Below are 26,432 nucleotides of genomic sequence, written 5' to 3'. Positions count from 1 at the left end.
TTGAAGATGAGTCTCCAAAGTTTACCAAGAGCAGTCAGGCTCACTAAGGAAGCAAGCACAGCTGATACACGCACCTTGGAAACACATCTAGGAAACCACCTGAAATGCCACATACAACGCAGTACTTTGCTTTATGGCATGTGCAGGCTTCTTATATAGGAAAGAATACTACAGGAAAGCTCAAATGAAAGATACAGCTCATGCGGAGTTATGGCGGTGGCCAAGCATGTCGCTTGGTTACAAGGAGTGCACAGAGCTGTCCCTAATCACAGAAGGGACAAATGACAGCAGAGTATCACCTCATCCAGTGGCATCGCCCAGGCACCTCTGCTTCTCTGCACCCTCTCCAGAGCCTCCTCGCAACTATTTCTCTCCCAGGTCTTGTACCCACAGACTGTAAGTCAATTCTACCCCTGGAGGTGAAAGAGTCACCCTTGCATAGGGTAGGCTCTTTCCATCTCCTTTTTAAAGATATGGAGGCCCTCCCAGCTTTTTTGTTGTCTCTGAAAGAAAATTTAGCACATGCATTAACCAGGAACAAGATTGCCTTAGAGGTCGAAGACTCACTTAGGGATGGTCACCAACACAATCTATTTCTGTGCATCTCTACTCTACTCATCTCAGATAGGAAAATAAAAGAGAAAAAAAAAGTACTATTTTTCCAGAAAAAAATACAAAACCTAGAAAAAAGATGGAAAACCAAGTATTCTCCAACAGCTCTCATAAAATACATGAGTGGTCAAAACAGGAAAGTGATACATGCAGATTAAGTTTTAATTCTGCAAATTTTTTTGAAAAATAGATCATTTGATTCCGGTCATTTCAGTAGAACAGCCACAGGTAAATGAAACACAGATATTTTGAACTGGATCTTGAGAGCACAGCGCGTTCATATTACCATACCTGCAGTTGTATCACTCAAGAATGTGCCTCAAAAACAAAGGAGTAACTTCACATCACGTTGCTTTGGTCAACAACTACGAAAGCCGTGACACAGCAGCACAGACTTCAGCGCTGATAAATAAAGCAAACTGCTGCTTTCTGACTTCCTTTGAAAGATATGACAGCTGGGTATCCCCGAGATGTGACACTGTTTAGTAAGTGACTATTTTCTTGACTTCAGGTGAATAGGTAGACAGTAAAAATACAGCTTTAGCATTTAAAATATTCAAACTTGAAAGATTCTGTTAGATTAATAGATGTTGTCCAACTTGAAATGCAAAATCTAAGAGAAATGGTGGGATTATATTCAAAATGTTGGAGATACTGATTTTGCATTTTAGTTTTGTTATTAAATCTTTTCTGATGCCTTGTTCTTGCAGCAGCTTTTTGGTTTACACTTGCTAGCTTTTGAAAAAGTCCTTTAGACATTTTTTTTTGGATATCTGGAACTTAGATGATATTTGTGTTAATTATCTCCTTTCCATTTATGCTCCAGAATCTATTTTTCCTACTTACATTTGCTTGAAAACTTCTCCTCTCTTCCAACAAATACATACATGAGATAATTTCACCTTTTCTGATTATAATCTCAAAACCCTTTTGCAATGAAATTGGTTCATTTTTAAGCAAGTCAAATTAAATGATGTTGATGAGCATTTTTTAACCAAATGGGAAAACAGACAAACAAACAAACAAACAAACAAATAAAACCACACCACTGTAACACAGACTACCAGCTCCTGGTATAACCAAATCCATGTACTCTGAATTCCCAGTGCGCTGGAAATTATAAACAGCCTTCTTCTGGTGACAGGATGAGAACGATCCATGCTGGAGCAAACCAGAATAGCAAGTTCTGACTCACCATTACTTTCCTGAATTTCCATTTCATTAATTTGACAGTTAATTCTAAACGAACCAGATCTCAAAGTAAAACCTGTATTAACATTACTGGACACTGCACAGCTTTCTTCAATTCACTTTTCTTACCATGATGTTGTTCTTGTGCAATTTAAGCTTCATTTAAAATTCTAAATCTTTTTAGAACCTAATTTCAGTCCATTACAGATTCTAACATTTTCCTGCAAATAAACTTATCCTGCTCAAAATTCTCCTGATCACAGAATTTTGTTCTTCCTCCTTTCCTATTTACCTAACACAATGCTTTCCCACTATTTGAGTTCAGGTAGAAATATTACTTCTGTTCCTTCTATTGAAAAAAGCTGGAATAACTCCATGAACAGTCTGACAAGGAACAGCAACTCTGAAGTTTGAGACAAGACAATGCGGATTTTAAGTCAGGTGTATGAGGATAAAAGCAGAATACTATAAGAGCTTCTGGCTAGAAGGTATAATAATAACAATGAATCGTGAATAAATGAAAACTTTTTAAAATCGAAGTTGTTGTACTTTCTTTCTTTTAAAAGTTACCACCGACTGGAATGAGAAAAAAAGAAAAAAGCTTACTGGTCATTGTTTTAGTGGACTGGAAAGGCCGGTCGTCTGCAGAAGGTAAGGATCTTCCCCTTCATTTCTAATTTATGCACCAGTTTATCACACTTGCAGCATATTTTCAATGTGAAAATACTTGACAGAGGTAGTCAGCTAATCCAGAAGCTGTTCAGCCTCATAATGCAGGATCAGCCTTTAAGGCACAAATACTGAACAACTCTGAAATGTAGCATCAGCTTGTCTGAAACACAACAGTTGAGACTAAAAGGTTTTCAGCTTTAGCAGCTCTTTCTGAGCTCCTTATTGGTCTCCAACATTAAATAAATAAACAAACAAGTAAATAAACAACCTATTTTTATGCATGTAGGGCTTTCTATTTTTTTAAAGAGGGGTTCATAATCAGTCAGACATTTGAGACTCATTTCTCCTGATGTCAAACCAAAAAAGAACTTAAATAGCTACATCCAGCCAGGAAAGGAAGGAAAAGAAAGAACACTAAAGCCTTTAAGATCACAAAAACTTATCAAAAAACCTCACAAAATTTATAGAATATCAGTTGACAGGTCACTTTCAAGGACTCCCATAATCTTTTGCTATCTGTTTGATGGTGTAAGTCACCTCACCTCTTTCCCAGAATACGATCCATACACCCTGAGTTTAGGGGCTCTGCTAACTGAGGAATGTAAAGTGTGTGACATGCTAAAAAACACTTTTAATTTAGAAAGATCCCTGCTGCAACTTTCTGTTCTCCATCAGTATGAAGATCTGCTCACGTCAGTGCAAAGGCAGTATGTGGGGGAAACAGGATATCAGAATGGTCTACCATTTGTACGTAAGAAAATGCTTCAGAGGTGGCATTCAAAAATTATTCAAGCCTGGCTTCCATATGAAATCCACAGTAAAACTCCCATCTGCTTTCACCAAAACCAAATTAGGGTATTACTGCCTGAATTTGAACATTCCTGTGAAGAAAAAAATTGTAATAGAAAAAAAAATAATTAAAATTTGAAATATTTTGGTCTGTCCAAAGGGTAAATACTGCATTCTACTATAGCAAAAACAATTATGCATTAAAAGCGGGAATTAAAAATACTTCTTTTGAAAGAGTCAGTAAGGCTCTCCCAAAGGCGAATTTCCAGTAAGCTTGGACACCAGAAAGGTGTACAACTTTGGTAGAGCTACTGATATAATGTTATGCTGTCAAAATATGTAACTAAGTACGTGGTAATTTATTTGTTTCAGCTTAGAGGAAAACACATTTCCTTCAGAAGAAAGAGGCAAGAAACATCAGCTGACAGCTGTTTCAAAGAGTATGTAAAGTCAAACAAAGTGCTTCCATTTCTTTCAGAATGCATTGCTTTGATGTTGTCGAGCCTAACTTACTTTTGCTGCTTATCTTCATCTCAAGCTTGACTAAGTAAGGCATTTTACAAAGAGATGGTAACTTTTCAAAGGGACACGCAGTCTTATAGGACTTCTCCAGTGACTAACAGACTGCGTTGGCTCTGCTGCTCAGCCCCACATCTGAAACTACTTTTTTGGATGACACTCAATCTGCTGCACATTTTAACTCGCACAGAAAAAGCGATCCTGCCATTCTAAATGATTCAGAGGTGAATTCTGCTAATCTTATGCTGAGTAATATCTTATAGTAGGATTAGTCTCACAGAAACATGCTCTTTGTGGCTCAAGAGAGAGGACATTTAACCTTAGGCAAAATATTAAAAAACCCTATTAACATGTTTCACAAAGGATGTGTGACTCTTCTGCAGCAACCCAGTGCTGGCACTGGCCTCTCTGGGTGGGGGGTGCTATCTGTGGTGTTTTATTGTAGCCTGGTACAGTTTCTACCTTCTGAGAATACATCAAAATTGTTTTTTTCTAAGAAACAAGCAATGAGCAATACAATTCTGGCCTGAAAAAATAGTTGTATTAAAAAATCACCAAACTTTCAGGTAATAAAAATATAATTAAAAAAAAACAGAAAAAGTAATGCAATCCCATGAATAACAATGGCAAGATGTAGTCAGGCTGTTCTAAGTCCGGCTGTTACGTCCATTGGTTTTACCTAACTGCCATGGCAGAAACCAGACTCTCTTGCCTTGGAGAGCTCAGGCCGTTTTACCGCACCACCTCTAGTGACAGGGTGTGTTGGAGGGGGTTTACAGATCAGTGGTCGCTCCTATGACAACAATATAAATGTTTGAAACAGACTGACTGAAATCAAACAGGGAAGAGACATCAATGAAAATCCTCCATGTTGTCATTAACTCACTTGAGAAGGGAAACAGATGTGGTGGCACTTAGATGTGACTAAACAACAAACTGAGGCTGAATCACAAGCTCAAAAAAAGCTCACTTAGTGAGGCTCAAACCCCAGTTTTCAAGAGAGGTCTACCTCAAACGAAATGACCCTGATGCTTGGAGTACAAAATCTGAGTCTTAAGGCTGAATTTGGCCAAATGAATTCTGTTTTTCTCATGGGTGTCTCCAGAATCCCTAGATCCAGTCACTGAAACACTGAATGCATTTGAAAGCCTAATCCATCTTCTGTGTTTTCAGAGGCCTCTTTGTAATCATCTTGTTTATGCTTTTGAGTCCCCATCAGAGTAAATCTGCTAACAGATGACGCATTTAAATCCAACAGCTGTTGTGTTTGGGTCTTGACTGTCAAGACAATTGTCTTCAGCAAATTTATTTATTTGCTTTTGTCTGTGGTGGATGCCTTACTACAACTCTTCTCTGTTAGACACTTGGGACTTTGTCTGTCTCCTGGATGCATTAGGATTTAACTACTTACCAAGTAAAAAAATCTCAATGTGTCTCCTTACAGGCTGCCTTTAAAAAGAAGGCAACATGACAACTGCAGATGCTGTTACCTTTTATTATAACTTCTCAGCCATTGATCCCAATGAAAACGGAATTGAGAATTTTTACACATTTATAAGTATCTTTCTGCCCTGTATGTATTCGTTTGTTTTTATCTTAGGGCTAGCAGGAAATGCTCTGGTCTTCATCATACTAGTCTTCTATGAGAAACTGAAGACACTGACAGATATATTTTTGTTGAACTTGGCTATAGCTGACTGGATCTTCCTTTGGACACTGCCATTCTGGGCATATTCTGCTGCTCAGGAGTGGATTTTTGGCACTGTGGCATGTCGTATTATACGGGGCCTGTACAATCTGAACTTGTACACTTCAATGTTAACTCTAACGTCTATTACCTTTGACAGGCTTATTGCTATTACTTTTGCCACCAAAGCACATATGTGTCAAACCAAACGAATGAAATGGGGCAAATTAATCTGCGGCTTGATCTGGGTGATTTCACTCGCATTTGCCACACCACAGCTTATTTTTAGTGATGTGTTTACTATTGATAAGGCAATATGCCTGGAAAAATACCCAAACCACCACACAGAATTGGTTCTTGAAGTTATTCAAGTGACCCTTGGCTACTTTATTCCCATGCTAACCATGATCATCTGCTACTCCCTAATTATTAAAACCTTACTGCATGCCAGGAATTTCCAAAGGAACAAATCTCTCAAAAAAATATTTTCTGTAGTTGTTATATTTATTCTTACTCAGTCACCCTACACTTTCTTGAGACTGATGAAGATCATAGACTGGACATTTAATTTGGACAGCAACTTTGACTACGCAATTGTTATAACAGAAGCTCTTGCTTATTTCCACGGCTGTCTTAACCCTGTTATGTATTTCTTCATGGGGGTGAAATTCAGGAAGAACTTCCAGAAAATTATTAAAAACTCAAGATGCTTTAAACAGCAAGTTACTGTTAAACAGTGGCACACCACTGAAGAGGAAGGCTCTAGAACTTGTACTGTCTCAAATAATGCAGATGCAACAAGCATGTACCCTCTATAAAACTGTCCAGAGTACATGGCAAGTATTTACAGCTTTTTTTTGATTATTATTTTATTTTTTAAAACTGAGATAGGTAGCCTCCTTGAAGGAGGAAATACTGTCCCATTAGTAAGGACACTGCAATCTGCTTTAAGCCAGCATAACTGAAAGCATCACACTTCACTGTTTCCTGCTTTTCCTGGTCAGAGCTGACCCTAATGCAAAGCTGAGAATTGAGTTAACTGTGCAGAAGTTTCCAAAAGGTAGTGGACACAGTAAGACAAAACTCACTTCTTCTCGACATGAAGCCTACTTGGACCTCATGATTCCAGAGGGCCTGGAGACATTTACCAAACCTCTTGCCTGCTGATCTTCCAGGAAAGATGTTTGTTAACAAAAGCATTTAAGATATTTTGTTTCAAAGATGTTATGGATTTTAGTTCATCTGATTCATTTAATGAAAATTCTTGGATTAAACACACATACATATTCATGATGTGTTTCATGTACGATTTTTTTTTGGGGGGGGGGTGTATTTTTCCATTCGGGAGAAGGCCTCCACACACACTCCTTTTCCTTTAGCGGTCACCTAAAATTTTGGTAGTAAAACAGCATATTCATCTACCTTCCATCAAATATCAGGTCTGTGATCTGAACCTCCCATACACATCCGTGTGTTTCATTTCTGATAAAAGATGACCGGGCCCTCTGTCAACACAAGGAACATCATACTGCACCTCAGCTCTAACACTGAGCAGTGTTTCCTTAGACACAAAATCTCACACCCTAATTCCCACACATTCTTTGCTGCTTGACATTGTTCCAGTTTGTTTTTCCTGTCATCCCCCTGGCATCCTGGTTCCCTTGCCATGAAACTATGGATTCCTCAATTCCTCTCCTTCTTTGTCCCCTCAATCCCTACTTTCCACTTTTGGCCTTTTCACTTCCCAGTGAGAGGCAAAAAGATAGACAGAGAGCAGTGCAGACTTGGGGAGAAAGCATGCAAAAGCTTTTGAAGAGTAGCTGAGCAGGGGTGGAGACTGAAACAGGGAAAAACAAGAAGGGATGTTGGAGAGGAGCTGCTGTGGCTTGTCTGTAATGAAGTCAGGGGTGGGTCCAGCTCAAAGGCATCAAGTCCTTTGCCTTATAGCTTTGAAACACGAGTTTTGACCTGTTTCAAACCATTCTGGCAGTAACCATTCTCGTTCTGGATGCTCCTTTTCTCCTCATTAACACTCAGTCCCTTCTACCAGACTGCTGCAACCCAGTGGCACCTGACCCTTATCAGCACCATCGCGTCCATGTCACCTTCACTTAGAAAACAGCTCTTAGGCAATCCCTTCCTTTCTACATAGTCTCTTGTTTCTTACACGCTAAAATGGTGCAGAATCCTCAAAAACAAAACTAGGAGGGAACTATGTGGCAAGTAAAGCTGCTATCTCAACACGCAGCTCCAGGGAAGGCTTTGCCAGCAGAGGGTGGCAAGAGGTGCTCCTGTCTCCGTTCTTCTCAGGTGGTTCTGCCCAAGGCGTTCAGACTGTATGCAGTTACCCCTTCTGGCTATGCCGGCACCCTGCACAGTCACACGAGCCGAGCCGTAATTAGGTCAGGAAAAAATGTTATGAGTCATTAAGAAAGAATCCAAAACAAAGCAACCACATTGCAAATAGGCTGAGACGTCCTTTCTACAACATGCAGTACCAAGGTGTGAACAAACTCACTGTAACCACACCACGGTAGTGGTATTTTTAAAAAACACTGTCTATGGTCTTGATTCTGCTACTCCAGCGTTGATTATTTCAATAATCCAGCATGTTATTTCAGTAATATGTTGGAAAGGAAACAGAGTGAATTGGTTTACTCTGGGGACTTTGACCAAGTGCTATACATTATCCTGACCCGTGTTTTAAGACACAATCTGCAGCTGTGAACACTTAGAAATAAAAGAGTTTAAAATACAACACTTCAAAAGAGAACCCATGAGCCTCGAAGAAGTAGGACCTACCACAACAGTACAACTTATCTCAGCTTCTCACATTACATTTTCAATCAGGTTGCTCCAAATTTACATAACAGAACCAGAAGTGTGAAACAATTGCGCAACTGCTCACTGTAAGGAGATCTGCCTCAAGGCCAGTCAGAGTTATGTTGGTAGCCATGCCTCTTGCCTTGCCACACACCTGTGCAGCTCATGAACAAGATGAGTTTTATTTGGTTCTGAACTGACTTGTGTCAATAAAGACAGTCTCTCAAAATTTGCTGTTAAGAAATAATGCTACTGTAGTTATTTCATGTCATTTCAAGGGAAAAAATACAGCTGCAGGGCTCAGTAAAGAGAACAAGTTAAAACGAGAACAGCACCATAAAAAGCAAAAGGGAAACAAATAGAAAAGAAGGCATCTTTTAAGACAATTCACTGCACCAGCTCCCATTTCCAGTTCAGGAAGGACTTGAATCCAGAAAAACGTAAGGTCATTGCCAAAACCTGATGCAGACACACAGAGAGAGTACAGACATAAGAAACTCTGTCAACAGAGCATGCCTATTGCAAACCTTCCCTCAGTCAGTTTGGACCAGCCAGTCTCCGTTCTCTCACCTCCCTTGTCTCCTTCCCTTTTATAGCTGTTACAATTAACTTAAATCTCTGGGAAAAAAAAAAAAAAAAGTATAGCTTTGACTACTTTCAGCAGAATCTTGATACAAAGTCTGGCCTGGTAACTTGTTTATTTGTATGCAACCCTCAAACATGGGTCCCACAAGCACAATCTTGGATTCTTTGCATCTTCTCCAGGCACAACATCAAAGCAAATTCTACCTCATATATTTGACTTCATGCAAAGAGAACATTATTGGGATGATGGTGGGTAATTATTTATACTTCAAGACTACCTTAAGTCTACAAATAGGAATGAGGCCCCATTTATCTGGACACTCTGAAAAAAAAATCAAAGGTCAAGGTGGTCCACCTGTTCAGTATGGCCAAGAAATCTACAGTACTGAAATCAGTAGCTCAGAAAGTCCCTGGCCTGCAGATCCTTGGCAGGTGGGAGAAAACAGACTGGGAAATTATCAGTACATCTGCTATGGGCTGCTGTCAAAGACAGGAGAGAGGGTTAGCTGAACCTTTGTTTAGGTTCATTATAGTGGCTGATGCTGCCTTATCTGCTCATGTCCTGTAAACTTGGGCTTTGGGTACCTGTAAACTCTTCACCACAAATAAAGTGAGAAAACTTCTGGGCTCTCATAGTCAATGCAGTTCTCTTTTTTTTCTCTTCAGCACACACCACAGGTGCCACACAATCATCAGACTCACATATCAGTTTTTGCATCTCTCCCGTAACACAAAACCACACAATCATCACAAGATGCTTAAGCAATCCACTGTGTAAGAAGGCCATCCTGCTACTAAGTCAGTGTTTGTGCTCCTGAGACCTTCCAAATGTCCCAAATGGTGCAGGGGTGGGCAGGTGTAGTCTGCATTCTCCACAAAGTATGTCTCAAGCCCAAAGTATGATGATACTAGGAGCCTCCCCACTGCTCATAATACTAATAAAACTGAAGGATTAAACACTATTTCCTAGCTTTTCTGACTATAATTTGTGAACAACGGGAGATGGGCAGCCTTCATAAATTTGCTTGATGCAAGTAGCATGTTGCATGGGAGCCCTTCAAGAATAGTCGTCCAGTGTTAGTGGCAATCCTTCCTTTCATCCTGAATACTCTGTGGGACAAGAAGAACCCAGTCCAGTGCCAAATTGAAAAAAAACAGTCACAGACACTCATTTCTTCTCTCCTACTTGTATTCTCCAGAACTAACTCGCTAGTGACGCCTCTTCTGCCGATAGCATGAAATCTCACAGGTCTCTAATTCAGAAAAGTTGCACATTACACATTTTTTTTATCTTCTTAAAAACAAACTATCAAAGAGACAAAACCCCTCCACTACAAACTGTACCTTTGCAAAGCAAATGTACTACTAACTTCACAAGAGCACTGTGAAGTTCAGTTCATTCATGTCTGCCCAACGTGTGGTGAACATGAATGTATTGTCAGTGTGGATGGTATACAAAATTGGTGGAATACATAGAACTTACTTACCAAGAAATAAAAGTGAAGATTTTTAAAAGGTTGCTTTCTAAATAAACAACTCTGTACATTCTGCTTCTACTAAATAGCAAGTCACTGTGGTTTATGCCGGAAATGGCTCTGCTAGGGGCAAAAAAGTCTAGCTCTGCTTTCTCAGCAGCAAACTGGTTACTCTGTGGCTATTCACTGTTTAGCATTTAGATTTATCACACTGATTTTTCTGCTCAGAAGCAAAAGAAGTACAAACTTAGGTGAAAATGCTCTTTTTTGTTTCCTTTCTCAAATATATAAAAGTTGCAGCTTTTTCAACAAAAAAGTATTAGCAAAAATATTCATTTTTGAAAGATAACGTATTTTACAAAATTGAATTTTTCAAGAATACTTGAAGATATTTGAATGATAGCAAAACAACACTTTATATAAGCATGGATATGCATCAAGCTATAGTACTACTATATAGTTTTCAAACCAAATACTTAGCCTTAGCTCTTCTTCATTGTGATTGAAACCTGCATTTAATCTCATTTTCTTATGGAAAAGAAGAACTTATGCCAGATTTAACCATGCATTTCTAGTTCTTTTCCTTTTCTCTAAGCTGTATCTTTAAAGTAGTAAGGAATCCTACAGAGAAAGACCACTTATTTTATACTCAGTTCAATGAAATGTGTCACAGAAAATGACAGATCTTTCCTTATTTTCCCCCCACGTCCCCAATTCTCTTGATATAAAGTAATGGTAACTTTGATAGACAGTATCATTTAGCCCCTACTGTAAATTAAGTGTGAATGACCAGTGATCCATTTGGGCCTACAAATTGATTTTAACAGTGACAGCTGGCCTGTGACAGCACAGAACTGGGACTATTCCTCTGTGCTGTGGAGAAGCAGGTAGAGCGCAATGACAGACCTGTTTGGATTTACTAGATTTGATGCTGACTGTGCAAATGGGTCAAAATTATCTTGTGTTGGTCTACTGAACATGTGGCTGGGAACAGAAGTGCCCTCTCCCTATGCAGGGGTTGGCTACCTCCACTGAATGGCAAAAAAAACAACCTCCAACCAAAATCCAGAAGAGTCCCCTCTCCATGAAACAGTGTTTACTCACAGATCTGTCACACTTTGATCCAGAGAGTCCCTCTCCATCTGACTTTCATTGTGGAGTGAGTCTGATTCTTGTACTTGGCACAACTCCTCATCAGTGATTATATCAAATGCTGCATCATCTGGTGGTTTAGAGGCTTCACTTGCAACTGTGCCATAAAAGGACATGAAAAGAAACATTAGTAATATTAAGTAGTTGTATGTAAAACAAACAAACAAGCAAAACTGTTAAGGGGGATGACTGGGCCATTCCTCTATCTTTACAGAAGCATTAGGTAACTATCAAGAACCAATTGAAATCCTCAGGCTGACTGACACCCATTTAACATACATGCAGATTTCTGTCAATACCAATTAAATACTGAGATGGGACCAATATCATCCTGAAAACACTCTATGAACATGCAGGCCCTTGGAGATGGAGCTGACCACGTGGTTTCTTGGAGAACGTCTAAGAACCCTACTTCTCAGCGGCAAGCAAAAACCACACTAACCAAAAGCCCTCTCTTCTGGTGACAGTGGTGATTCCAATGAACCTGGGGATCCTTCCTGGTTGGCACTGGATCCAGAATCATCTGCATTGTCCACGATCACTCTGGGCTTACTAAAGCAAGCTTTGCAGCAACGTTCCTTCTTCCCACCGGGTTTTGTCACCATGTAGTTGTTGCAGCAATAGTAGCAGAAAATGCGACCACACATTCTAGAAATGATTAAAAACCAAAGGTGTTAGAATGGTACCACATAAAGGTAGAACAAAATTAATGGCACAGACCGGGGCTTTGTCATAATGGTCTTGCTGCTTGGAAAAGCCCAAATGCCACATCCATGACACAACTCATGCTGCAGACTGTGATGCTTTCTGAGGTGAAGCAAGTTTTCTTGACAAATTGAGGGCAGAAACGCACATTCAATTTTGCTGCCTTAAGCCAGAAAAAAAACACATAAAAATACTACAAAAAATTACATTTAAAAATAAATACCCACAGTTATGCAATGCAGATAAAAAATGCATATATGAAGTACGTATGAAACAACTGCCCTTAATCATATTAGAAAGGCCAAATCTCATGCTCGGATAGAGCAGAAATCTATATAGTTTTAAGGAGTGTAAGAACATGTCTGTATGTCTCTACTTGGTCAACAACCCCCTCTCCTTCATACAGAGAAGAAGAGACAATATTGGACATACAATATTGCACATTCATCCCTCCTGCCCTCCCTGTTCTGCAATCCATCAGCATTAAACCTGTCAACTACTTTTTAATGAACATATTAGGATTTTCACGAAGAAAAGCAGCCAGCAGGGATGACTGTCATTTTTGAAGTCTTGGTGACTTTGTTTTTCAAAATCATTTAACTCTTTAATAGGTACTGGTAAAACACCAGGAGGTTTCACAGGTTTTAGTAGAAATGAGTAATTTGAAACTTATTATTGGAAATGACTTAACTATTCAGTAATCACTACTGAATGTTCCTTTATTAATATGCAATTGAAACAGTCCCAGTCCTACACACCTTAGATGATGAATCAGGTTGTGAGGATAAAGAATAGTAAAGAGCAAAAACAAGCATAGCACTGAGACCCTGAAATGTATCAACTTAAATATATTTGAATAAATCTAGATCAGGTAACTTACAGCTCCAGGCTAGCTGTATAGGAAATAATTTAAATAATTTAATATGAACTTTTTTTTATAAGATTCCTATCCAATTGGTAATTATCTCTGAATGTGTCTAGTGTAAGTAATCAAATTTATAATTGCACAGCATGTTGGATTTGTACTGGAATACTTTTATCACAATGCAAAACCATCTTACTGAATGTTATTTACAGCATGCACAGAGCAGTGCATAATAAATATATTAAAAACAGTCCTTCCAGCCCTGTGAAATATTAAAAACACTGAATGTTGTTCATAAGAACAGATTAAGTTTCACAGTGGGTGAGATAAATGTCCATCTAGTCAGTAATTCTGACAATGGTCAGCAACAGCAAGTAGTCAGTAGTCAGTTTGAGGAAAGATTATAAGATATACTGTATGTAGGGTATGATTATCTTTGCTTCCAGATATCAGAAACTGATAGACTCTCCAAGTCAAAGCTTGCATCTAGATCTTTGTCTTAACATGTCAAGAGACACTTCCATTATAATGTCTCTTATCCCTTTGTGAACACATGTTCTTTCAGGCTCTACAACGTCTTCCATCTATGATTTTGACAAATGAATTATGAATTTTAAAAAGCATTTCATCTGTGTCAACAATCATACTGGCTTTTGCTTTTGAACAGCGTAAGAGTTCAACAAACTGACCTGCAGTGGTGTCGACGCACCATCCATGAGAACTCCCTCTGGCAGTCCAGGCAATGGTTAACCTCTGTGTCCCCCTGCCACCTTTGCTCTGCACTAAGCTTCTGCTGGAACTCGAGAGCATCTGATTTTTGCCACAAAGCATCCTTATCTCTACAGAGAGACAGTTAGAGAAATTAAAATCACACAAATTATCAGTGTTTACTGTTAGCCAACCTCAATTTGAATGCTGGTGAAAGCTTCATCACCAAAAACAGCTTTTCTGTAACTTCTGGAGAGCTTTCAGGAATAAAGATAGATCAAGACACCTACTGAAATACATGGGAAGCGGGGGAGAAAAATGCATGCCATGCAGAGAACTACACATTTTTGCAAACAAGACAGGTAATTAAAGAGATCATATTGGGTATTATACTTTTGACTGCATTAAAGAAATGCAGAATTTCAGCTGCTTATGAACTTGGCCATTACCTTCATCATTCAACATTTAGGCAGTACCCCTTAAAATCCTAAACTAGGGTTTTAATTTCTGTTTGCTATTCATTTTGATGCCAACCTGATAAGTTCTATTAAGCGTTCTTCAAGGAACTGTTTTGTTCTTGTCAGGTCATCCAGCTCAGCAAACAATTTCTGGTCACTGCTGTCTTTGTCTGCTGCCACCTTGCTGAGCTTCTCACTGTAATCCAGCGCCTGCTCTCTTGCTTCATCAGCTTCCTTTTGGGTCCTGATCAAATACAAAGGCAATTAAAAATCTTTTTTAGTTCATATGCATTCAAGTCTTCCCCATCTAATAAAGGGGTCCTCCATTTTAGAAGCACATAGCTTCAGTGAAATTGTTCTCAGTGTGCATATTTTTTGAAGCCAGAATTTCTCCAGCTTTCTGCATCACTGACAGTGCACACAGATCTGTTATCCAGTGAAAACTGTTAGCCATCAGCAATTTCTAGGATGCCCTGCTTGTAGCAAAGCTTATGATGGCTGCCACATTGGGAAAAAAAATAGTGTTCTTTGAAGCTACAATCATTAGAACCTGCAAGCTGAGCTAAACAGGCAAAGCCCTATAGCCACAGGTTGCCCAGTATTTGCAGGTTGCACTCGGAAGGGCCATTTAACACCTACTCCTCTATAGCCTTCATGTTTACACAAGGGAAGCAAACCAGTTTCTCAGTATAGTCTTCTAATACAGACAAAATTCAAAATCTAAAGGTTATGACAATTCATTTCACTGCATAGTCAGTGGAAAGAAGAGCCCCCAGAAAGCTTCACAGAATGTAGGTCATGGCTTGATGATATAGTAAGTTCAGTACTTAGTCCTAGCAATGGATCAAAACTGTTACAGCAACACAACACAGTGGGCTGAGCTGGTCTGAACACTCAGTCAACTCAGCTGAATTCAAATATTTTGATGAGTTTTGTACTGACAGATTCCATCATAGAACAAGAATCACCAGTCTTCCCACAAAGACAGATGATATCAGCATAACAATGTAAAAATACATAGGCTTTGGTTAACCCATCAGTATTCTGTGTGTCCAAGCTAAGATCTATTTTGGACTGCCAGATAACACAGGCCACACAGGACCAAAATTACAGACCTTGGAAACATAGCCCCTGTTAGATGCTTAAAACTGCCGAGAAACCTGCCAAAATAAGATATGCAGGATGTGGTCCCATTTAAATAATTCTTACTGTGTCCCTGAAACATCACGGACAAGAGAGAAAAACAAACCATAAGAGAGTGCAAATTTTCCAATCCTTATTAAAAAAAAGAAACAATACTGGTATTTTAATTTTGTGACTAAGCTATAAGATAAAAGAAGTTTATGAAATGTCTTACAGTTTCATAAAGGAAGAGAGATAATGAATTTACGTCATCAGCCGAATTAACGAAGTATTAAAACCTAAACCTTGCATTCATGTGTGCTGTATAATTTACATACTTCTTGTCTTAAATGTCAATCTGATATTCCCCACCAGTGTCCATGCACTACTTCCCCTACATAAACCCTGGGGTAAATGCCACTTCATATACCACAGCAATTTTCAGCCCCATCGGCCCCGCTTGGCTTTCAATTAACAATTTGCATAAAAGAACCCAAACTCCCACCTTTCCAAGAGTTCTCTCAAAGACGTCACCTCCTCTTCCTTCTGCAGCCGAGCAGATTCTGATTCAGACAGCTGCTCTCTTACTTCATCCAGCTTTCTAGACAAACTTGTGTTCTCAGCCTAGAGAAATATTTTACTTTATTTACTTACACGTAAAAACAACACTTTACCAAGCATTGGACAAATACCAAGACAACTAAACAATGCTTTAAAGGAGTCGGTTAAAGCCATACCATCAATTAAGGTATTATTGTATAAGCAGACACGAACTATCGGTATACTAGTGATTGATTATTTCTGTCACATTGAATAAGGGATAAACTTGAAAGTAAGACAGTATTAACCACAACCTGTAATTCTTATTATTCTGTCATTTAAGCTTTTGTCTCTGTATTAAGGAAAATCTCTCAAAGATAATGGTGAAAGAATAAGCCATTACTCATTTTTTTCACCACCTAAAAGTTTCAAAAGAGAAGAAATAAAAATGAGGAAAATGCTTAGTTTTTGTCCTGTTCATATGTGGAACATTAAAAACAATAGAAACAAAAACTTCTTTCTCAGCTAGCCTCTGCAGGCGAATCTGCCAAACTGAGTCCTCAAGGCACTGAGGCCTCTAAAATTTCATGTACATCTGCTAGCAGGCAGGGCCAGGTTCAATAACCTTAACTTTCTTTTTTCCTGATCCCTTACTAACACCTCTGTACAACCCCCCTCACTCAACCATTAGATAAATTCATTACAGAAATCCTGTTTTTTTCCAGTTAGGTTATTTCTCAGCAGTATCAGTTCTCTGATTCAGTGACCCTAGCAACCTTAAAATAGTTGGATCCAAACGTGTGGCTGTGTGGAGTGAGCCTGCAGAGCATAAGACAGACACCTTTCAAACCTGTACCCCCCATTTAAGAAATGTATACATATCCATGTCTTGGATGAAACCTGACTAGTTTTAAAAGCAGGACAAGTCTGAAGTACTTCTGATAATCTCTGTTTAAGTGGCTAACTTTAGGCTGCCAAGTATTTTTGCTGCAGCATCTGTATTTGTTCAAGGGCATTCTTAGACTCACAGCCATTCATCAGAAATGCTGCCTTCCTTCTCCCTTATAACAAACACTAATGCCAGCAGACACGTACACCTCTGTCTTTTAATCAGATCGAGCACCTACTTGTAAATCTGCAATCTCTTCCTCAGCAGCATGCTGTTGTCGCTTCTGCTCCTCAAGTTGCTCTCTGATTTTCTCACATTCTTCACTGGCAGCCTAGCAAAAAGATTGAGCCAGAAGTTAGCATTTGTCTAGCTGCCCCCATTTCACCTACAAAATTCCCAATTATGAATCACGAGTGCTCTTACTGCCATGCATGGGATAAACGCAGCATCACTATCAGGCTCATGAAAGACAGCTAGAGACACCTAACTCATACTTTCAAGAACCTTCTGATGTCGTAGACTAGCTGTGTTTTACAGTTACTTGCTATGCGTATTACAGCTGTCAACAAAAAGAAGGCTCAGTCTGCTTTCCCTCAAAAGGGTGAGGTAGCCTAAATCATATGGAAGTCTAAGAAGTGTTTATGAAAAGGAAACATAAATGAATGCACACTATTTCTTCAAACTCATTGGATTTCTGGACACCACCGGTGTCAAAAACCTCTGATTAGCTGCCAGTCTTAGATGCCATCTCTGAATGGCAGAACAAGAATAAATTATTTAGTGTTTAGGCATGCCATTTCACGTATACAGGGTTGATTCATGTTTTTATGGAAGCGAAACTTTGGTCTTCTTGGCTGCAACCTTGAGCAGCTGAACACAAAAGCACATGACGGAATTATTTGTAATAGTATCCAATGTCAGTCTAACTTTGTTTCATCAAAATCAGTTTTCAGGAGAAGCAGCGTTAAGGGTGTAGGGAACACTGTTCCTACCAAAATAAATAAATAAATAAATATGTGTGTATATATATATATATATATATATCACAACTGTAACCTCAGGGGACAGTTAAAGAAGATACTACCTTCAACGCCAATGTAAGAAATCATCACCTGCTCCACTACTGGCTGGCTTTTCCACATCACATGGCCCCTCCAGGGTGCTGATAGGGCCACATTATACATCTCCAAAAAATCTCCGGAGTTATTTTACCTCAAATCAGCCTAACTCATGAGTGTAGAAGCATTTTTAGATTTCCGAGCTCAGGCTAGCTGCATACTAGTCTCAGAGCCTGACCAATGCAAACCTTAGGATTTCACCCAATACTTTTTGCAGCAGATGGTAAAGCGGGGGGAAGTCCTGCACAGTTCCTTCAGCTGTAGTAATCACGTTAATTTACCTTGAATTTTGTCTCATAACTTAGAATTTCTGTGCTCATTTGAAATTTCATTGCAGACAGCTCTTCTTGGCTGGTCTCCTGGAAGTTCTGTGCTTGTTTCTTTGCTGTCTCCAGCTGTGTTTGCAGAGTTGGGACAGCTGCGGCGTGTGTCTGAGCCTCCTCTAGTTTCTCTTGCAGGCTCTTGTTCTCCTGTCTGAGATCAGAGATGTCATGCTTCAGGCTCTCCTGTTGTGCTGCTGCCTGTTCTTCCAGTTCTTTGAGCCTCTTTGTGGCTTGGGCTAATTGCTCTTCTGCAAGCACCTTTTCAGAGGTCAAGGCACAAATCTGAATACCAAGTTCAGCCATATCCGTGTTGGTCCTGTGGAGGAGATCTTTGTTTTCTTCATTTTCCATTCTAGCAACGTCCAAGTACTGCTTAACCTTGAAGAGCTCTTCCTTCAGGTTCAGCAAATTATTTTCCAGCTCAGCTTTTTGATGGGCTACTGCCTCCTGCTCTTTTTTCAGTACTTCTTCTCTTTCTTTGCATTGCATCAATTCTTGCACATGGTTTCTGTTGAGGGACTCAGTTTGCTCTTTCAGCTGCTGGACAAGCACCTTCTGTTCCCCTAAGCCAGCCTCTGAGATCACCAGCTCACTTTTCACCTGCTCTCTCTCATCAGTGATCTGTTGAAGCTTGACTCGCATGTCAAGGACTTCCGCTTGCAGCCTAGACACCTCATCTCGGTTGACCTGCAGCTGCTCTTCACTTATGATCAGCCTGGAGGCCAGCTCTTTCGCCTCCTTCTCCCGAGAAGCTGCCTGCTGTAGTTGGTGTTTTTCCACTGACTCCTTTTCCGAGGTGAGGGATTCAATAAGCTTTGTCTGTTGGAGGCATGTATTTTCAACGCTGAGCTTTTCTACCTCAAGAGTCTCTGCTTTCTTCCTATGTCTTTCAGCTTCTGCTCTTAACTGCTCACACTGGTTCTCCATGCCTTCCAGTTCTACTTCCTTCTCTGTGAGCTGTGACTGGAGCAACTCTTTGCTTTCCTTCAAGGTGCCTAAGCTTTTTTCCATTTGTAAACCGTGTTGTTTGGCACTCTTCAGTTGTTCTTCAAGTAAGGCATAAGAGTCCTTGGTGGTCTCTTCCTTTTCCTTTAGTTCTTTATAGTCTGAGTGCAGAGCCTCTAACCTCTCCTCCAGAATTTGGCTTTGTCTCCTGGCATTCTGCAAGTCTTCATCCAACTGTTTGTTCTGGCTCCGGAGCTTCTTTTCTTTTTCATCGACTGACACTAGGGCATCGTCAATCTCACTCTGAAGCTGTTTCTCAGAGGCTCTCAGCCTGGCCACCTCAGCTTCCAGGGATGCTTTAGAGACTTCCATATTTTTCAGCTTCCCTTCCATCTTCTCCTTGGACTGCTGCAAATTTGCATTTTCGGCTTTCAGCTTCCTACTCTCCTCACCCATTTTGTTCACCGCAAAGTTTTGCTGCTCCATCTGCTCCTCCAGCTCCTTGACTTTCTGGCTGAGATGCTCTTTCTCAGACAAGAGTTTCTGCTTTTCCTCCTCCAGGCTACACACAGACTGACTCACCTTTGTTAAGCGACTCTCCTGTAGTTCAAGTTGTTCTGCCTGTGACTGGGTTTCCTCCTTCAGTGCTCTTTCCCTCTTACCATACTCCTCCTCAAGTTTCTCTTTTTCTTTCCTTTCCTCATCAAGATTTTTTTCCAGTGACCCCACCTGAGCCAGCGACCCCATTACCTGGGTCTGGAGCTCAGCCATCTCCTTTCCTTTCAGGGTTAGGGCTTTCTGAAGTACATCCATTTCCTTTGCCATGGTTTCCAGGCTCCTGAGCAGTCTTTCACTCTCTTCTTTAGAGTCAGCAGCGAGGTGATTGTATCTGGACTCCAGTTCCCTCTGTGCCTCTTCTTTCAGCTGTAACTCTTCTCTTGCAGCTTTCAGCTGAGATGCATGTTCATCACTGAGTCTTTGCATATCTGCCTTTTCCTTTTCTGCCTGCTGAAGTTCCTCTAACAGTGCCTGGATCTGTACGGCAGAGTCACATTGGGCTGTGGCTTGCTGTCCTTTTTCCTCCAAGGCAGCATCAACTTTTGCAAGGAGGTCGAGGTTCTTTTGTTCTGCAAAACTCAGCTTTGCTTTAAGCTCATCAATGCAAAGCTCCTTCATGCTAACTAAAGCCCTAGAGGCCTCCAACTCCCGATTCATCTCCTGCAGCTTTGAGGCACAGTCCTCCTTGCTGTTTGCCAGCTGCTCCAGCTTTGTTGAATATTCCTTCTGCTGCTCCACGGCATTCAGTTCCAGTGAATGCAGGCACTTCTGCAGGTCATGAACAGTGCTCTGAGTGGAGTGTGAGACCTCACACTGCTTCTGTAACTCTGTGATCATCTTTGACAGCCGGGAGTTCTCCTCACTGTAGTTATTGCTCTTCTCCTTTTCCAGCTGTACTTGTTCTTTGTGAAAACTGACAGCTGCCTGAAGCTCCTGGTTTTCCATTTCCAACTGGTGAATACGACCCTGAAGTTCTCTCTGCCTCAGTTCAGCCTGGTCAAGTTCTACACGCATCTCTTCAAAGCCCTCAAGGTGTTCAACATTTATTGAGTTATTTGCATCAGGGCTGGAGGGAAACTCTTGAGCCTAAATGAACACAAGGGGAAAAGAGAGTTGGAAAATTGAAGAAGAGCTGCATTTTTCAAAGAAAAAGACTCAAAAGTTTTAGAAGTTAGGATGCCTTAGATTTTTGTTATTGGTGATAATAATGGTAAGAACATTGAGGAGTCACTACCAGGATTAAAAAAAGTAACTGAGAATTCGAGTTTTTAATATCGTCCTTGACTGATGGATTTATAGACATTTTTATAATGCACAGCACCTTGACATCTTAACACTTAAATTTTTAAATTAATCCTATTTGTTGGTATAAATAAATCTGTAATGAAGACCTAACTCAGCCAAAAATGTACATCTACCAGCTTCAGGTGGAATTAAACATGCATTTAAATGCCATGTTCACATGAGAGCAAATTCAGGTTCTCAATGCACAGTGACCTTGTGTGTTGGGTTCATACCACTAAAAGACATCAACTTATAGGAAAAGGGGCGTGTTTTCACAAAAGATAAATGAAAATATGCCTATCTGTAGGCAACTTTCTGCATATATATTTTTGTTTCCTGTACAAGATTTGTATGCAGTTGAACCAGCTACAGGACAATTCCCTTTCCTTTTAATCAAAAAACTCTTTTTGTAGCTTACCATTATAAGAATCAAAATCATCATAAAACTTCCAAGCTCTTTGGAACTATGCCATTAAAGATCTCCTGTGCCACACGAACATTTATTTGTAATTTGCTTACCTGCAAGTAATTGCTCACTAAACTGCTCATGCTGGAACTGCGACTTGGGGGCTTCCATAAATATGCTGAAGATCCAAGCGAGGACAACGTCCTCCTGTTGATCACATGGTGAAACAATACATAAGACTAAGCACATACATACATGTCTTTCTACTCCTACGTGTAAGATTTGCCTAGTTATAACTACCACATACAAAAAGACATAACTATGACTGGTGTGTGGGCCAACGACCGCTGAAGTTGACAAAAAACAAAATAGGGGTATCAAAGGCACTTACAAAGGATCATGGGGTTGGTAGCCGTGACTTCCCAAACCCTCATGAACCAATGCAATTTACCTTTACAAAACAGTACTGCTACATGGTGGGTGCTCAACCAGGTGGTGGCAGCATGCAGCCCTGGAAAACCCCCACTGATGGACATGGATCTAGTTCAGACCTAGAAGTTTTCTTCCACACTTTGAGCTGGAATCAGGCCTTCTGTAGTGACTGCACAATGGCATCTCCACCACTGCTGCAACTGAAGCAGAAGCCTTGGCCATTCAGTCACTCGGTGCCTCAGCTCTTGAAACAGAAGGAGCTAAGAACATATCTTCCTGTGTCTGTGAAGATGGCAATAGCTTGGGATTGGGCCTAATCTGCAGTTACTGGAAGGACTCCATTACAGACTTCCGTGAACTTCAACCCTTATACACAAAATATATTGTATTACACAGTATAGTGAAGTCAAAAAAAAATAGCTTGACAGCTCAGTCATAGACTGATTATATTGAGAAAGTGTGTACCTGCTCTAACACAAGTGTTCCTACCTTCAAGAGCGGAAGCTTTTACAGATTCTGCAGCAGGTAAATATTTTATGCAATGAAGTGCTGCTATCTTACCTGGCAAATGCTGGCCAAGCAGCATCTAAATCATAGCCTCGTGATGCCAAGTCAAACTGAACATCAGTGAGCTCATACAGCTGACCCACAATATCAGAACTCATTTTGGAATTCAGAAATGGACTTCTTGCATAGTACCAGTCACTTGAAAACAAAAAAAAATGAAGTAGTATTCATTCATAAGTAAAAAAATAAAACCATCATTATTCACTCTTTCCCAGGAAAATTATAACACTATATTTATTATATGTAAGCTGAAAACAAAAAACATCCTATCCTTCTAATGTGAATGAAACAAAACAGATTCAGTGAAGCCCATAAAGATATCCTTGAAGGAGTCCCTGCACAAAACATTTTTTGCTGTAGTGCTTGGGAAAAACACCGGTAAGACAAAATATTTGCTATACACTGGATAATCACGCAGTAAATACAAAAAGCACACACATAATATGTCAATAATGGACAGAAAGCGGCAACCAGGGTTAAACACATGGTGCGTACAGCTGGCTTTTTCTGAAAAAAAAAACGGACTTTGGATGGACCTTGCTAGTGTCCATCCAACTAACTATGAACTGTCTTTGGTGTTGCTTGGCCAGGGGCAAGCTTCTCCTCTGAGTAACAATCCACGTATATATGCAAGTGTTTGTACAAACACAACCAAATGAATCCTCCCTTATGATACACAGCACAGATCAAACCCTTGCACTTCAATGCTTATAAAAATGCAACCTTCGAAACCCACACAAAGAAGCATCATCACCACACACTTCACACACATTCAGCTGTAACAACTTTCAACATTTACCAGCCTAAGGTAAGTATGAACCTGTGACCCAGGCCAAAAGGTCTGCTATCCTTTGTATCCAATTACCAGCCCTCTAAGCCAACCCTTTGGAAGGGTTTCAATTTCTTTCAGTAGCTACTGGGTCATGTTGCTTTTTCATACTGAGCAAACACCTATTAGTTAACGAGGTACTTTGCTGTTCACCTGGTCACCTTGGTGTTCATAAAACATTGCTGCAAGGTGTCTGCTAGCCTTTGGTGAACCAGAGAGTAACGCAGAAATGCTCTTCCTTTCCCAAGAGATGTTCGTAGCTGGAACAGATTAAAAAAAATTAAATATTGTTTGTAATCACGTAGGGAGGCTTGACCAGTACAGTCTATATATCTACACAAAAACCAAACCAAAATAAAACAAACAAAAAACCACACACAGGAAGCTATAAAAGAAGTAATAAGAACTGCCACTGAGAGACACTTTCACCCAGTACTGTTGTTGGGAGAAGTTTTTTTTGAATGACAAACCTATATCTTTAGCTGGCTGTTGTCCACCTTATAATGTAAAAGGCATCACAAGAGCAATAAATATTCTCACGTATTGAGTACAGGAGTACCTACTCTGTTAAGGACAATTCCCAACATAATGTAAAATCTCATTGTGCCCAGGAAAGCCAGAACTGACTGCTTAAGTAATTTAAGCTGTGGACGGCCACATACACATTAGGGCTAATCTAGTCATAGAACAAAGATGTACACATATACATATATATATCTCCCTGGAAACAATAGCCCCAAAGTATGCAAAATGCTTTTCTTAATACTTAGCTATGTGAGAAACACTCCGTAGCCAATAACTTAGGCTCAGGCGAGGATCTCAGTGAAGCAGTAATTTATTCGCGATTGCAATGGCGGGCACCCCACAAGCAGGAGAGCGCACCTACTAGTTCCAAAACACAGTTTATATACTTTTTGATGACAGGACCCTCCCCTGTTTCCCCACTGGAGTGGGTAATCCAGGTTCACAATCTATCTGATGCTTCACAGACAATGCCTGGCCTTCAGTTGCCGGCCTGTTTTTGAGGTGGTAATGTTTTCTCCCCCTATCTGGCTTGACTTAACATAGTGATTTTCACCTGATTGCTCTAAGGAGTCTGGTTGTCTGCATTTACGAGGTCACCTGCTGAGCTTTCTTATCACTGTAAGCATATCTCAATACCACATTCCTTCCTTCTAAACTATGTAACACTGCAAAAACAACATTTCTATTCCCACAGCTATTAAGTTGATAAAATCTAGATCTTACTTCAGACCAAGAGTAGCTGCATTTAGTGAATCCCTTAAGAATTGTCCAAAACAAAAAAAAACAAACACCAGAAGCCACTCAACTAACCCTATGCTTATTCTTATTGATTTATCAATATAAACAGCAATTCCTTTTTTATGCATGGAGATACTAGAACAAATTGTACGGCAAGAGAAGAATAGGAAAATATTTACACATATACAGCTACCAGCAGCCAAAGAGTATTCAATTAGCAAGCAAAACCATGCCATGTCCTGCTAGAGTCCTGCCAGAGTACAGCAAGGCATGCAATGCCTGGTACTGCCAGTGTTTCTATGCTGACTGCAAACATTGCAGCTAATATAGTAGTGTGCAGAATGTATGGCTGCAAAGATTTGGAAGGCTGTGTTTCCAAAACAAATCACCCTTTGAAAGAAAGGCAGAAAACTAGAGCTCACTGCTCACCTAATGCCATCAAGGACAATGCTCACTGTATAATTAACAGCTGGCCCTTTCCCAGGGTACTCCTACTCCTGTTTGCTTCCTTGCTCTGCCTCTAGCGTATCACGCACCCTAATAGTAGAAGCACTGCAGGCAAAGCAGAAGAGGAGGCAGTATGCTGTTAAATGTATGACCATTCTTAAAAAGCAACTGACGTTACTCTTTCCTCCTTGTTCACTTTCATCTTTAGAATTCAACAAGTATTCTTCAGTGAATAAACAAATGATATTTGGAAACCTTTGCATTTTATCCAGCCAAGTTCAAATATTGGCTGCTGATTTCCACCTGTAATGAAGGGGAACAACCAACATGTTTCTCTGCTGTCATTTCATTTCAGAACCTGAGTCTGCCATCTCAGTTAATATCTCAGAAGTGGTTGACTGGTATTTTTCTTTAAGCTCATTTCCTAAACCACAAGCTTATACAGAAAGTAAAAAGAAGTCTTCCACAAGCTAATTTCTATGGCTGCAAAGAAATTGAAAAAGGAAATATCCTTCTTCCAAACAATAATTTCTGATATCATGCAAACCATTAAATGGTCAGAGGTACTAAAGAATGAGGAAAGAGCAGAACCTTTATATATGATAACATGAAGGTATTATCACAGGCAACTGAATGTTGAAGGCTACAGTACAGTCACCTTTATAGAGAAGTCAGGTTAGCTACTGCTGCTGAGAGTTTAAGGGCCAGTTGCTTCAGTCACAGGCCCTTTGCTGCAACTGCAGTCACTGCCCTTACTTCTCCAGTCTTCCTGGAAGTAGTGGAAAATGAAAGCCCAACTTCCATTGCTCCTCTTCCCAGTGATAAAACAAACCCAGACCTTCCTTGGCTTGTTCACTTTGGAACAGCAGAATTCAATGCTGCCTGAGCTACTGAGAGAAGAGAGGGAGGGAATATAGACAGGCTTTGCTATAGTATCACGGCTCTCCTTCAGATGACTCAAGACAACATTGTCTGTAGCTGCTGCAGAGGAATTATTGAGAGAATTTGTAAATCTGCTGTAAATTGTAACTTGCTAATACAAGTTAGCATTGCTCATTGATAACAGAACTGAGTGTCAGGGCAACGCTGGTTGGCACCACCACCTCTTTTACTCACAAGGAGAGTTCTCTTTAAATGCTTCTAAAGACTAAAGACAGGATCAGCACAGGAAGCTTCTCACAACACTCATTTCACCCACTCGTTGAGCTGAAGATGTAACATGGCTGTTACAAGATCAAGCTTTTATTACTGCATCTAATAAAAATAAAGCGTTTTGTCCTGTTCGTGTCAGCTTACCCAAGGTGATAATGATAACCATCCTGAGACATTACATCACGATTTTTGACATGATGGAACAAATTTGAGTAAGAAGACGAAAATCTACTCTCACTTACTCCTCCTCAACTCTACTGATTAGTTGAGAAAGTCTTAACAAAGGTCAAACATTGTGGTTCTTTCCTTTTACACT

General features: G+C 40.1%; 2 protein-coding genes across 3 annotated transcripts in view; one reads left to right on the top strand and one right to left on the bottom strand.

The window, feature by feature from the left end:
- FYCO1 (FYVE and coiled-coil domain autophagy adaptor 1) overlaps positions 1–26,432 on the bottom strand; it is a 53,325-nt gene that overhangs the window by 13,365 nt on the left and 13,528 nt on the right. The window contains exons 5-14 of one of the 2 annotated variants that reach the window (XM_050708856.1): positions 23,408–23,514; positions 22,420–22,563; positions 21,540–21,633; positions 19,929–20,822; positions 17,031–17,123; positions 15,869–15,987; positions 14,318–14,485; positions 13,765–13,914; positions 11,948–12,153; positions 11,458–11,602 (exon numbers count right to left, since the gene is read on the bottom strand). In XM_050708856.1, the coding sequence (XP_050564813.1) occupies positions 11,458–11,602; positions 11,948–12,153; positions 13,765–13,914; positions 14,318–14,485; positions 15,869–15,987; positions 17,031–17,123; positions 19,929–20,822; positions 21,540–21,633; positions 22,420–22,563; positions 23,408–23,514 (2,120 nt within the window). Of the gene's footprint in view, positions 1–11,457; positions 11,603–11,947; positions 12,154–13,764; positions 13,915–14,317; positions 14,486–15,868; positions 15,988–17,030; positions 17,124–18,191; positions 20,823–21,539; positions 21,634–22,419; positions 22,564–23,407; positions 23,515–26,432 lie in introns of both variants that reach the window. The other variant, XM_035549717.2, reaches the window with a different exon arrangement.
- On the top strand, positions 227–6,288 carry CXCR6 (C-X-C motif chemokine receptor 6). Its single transcript, XM_050708994.1, is given in 3 exon segments — positions 227–396; positions 2,292–2,345; positions 5,343–6,288. Coding segments are annotated over 3 exon segments (1,170 nt in total).

This window comes from Cygnus atratus, chromosome 2, assembly GCF_013377495.2.
Source record: "Cygnus atratus isolate AKBS03 ecotype Queensland, Australia chromosome 2, CAtr_DNAZoo_HiC_assembly, whole genome shotgun sequence".
In the NCBI taxonomy this organism is placed as follows: domain Eukaryota; kingdom Metazoa; phylum Chordata; class Aves; order Anseriformes; family Anatidae; genus Cygnus; species Cygnus atratus.
The sequence above is the reverse complement of the archived record's forward strand: the minus strand, read 5'-3'. Positions and strand labels throughout refer to the sequence as shown.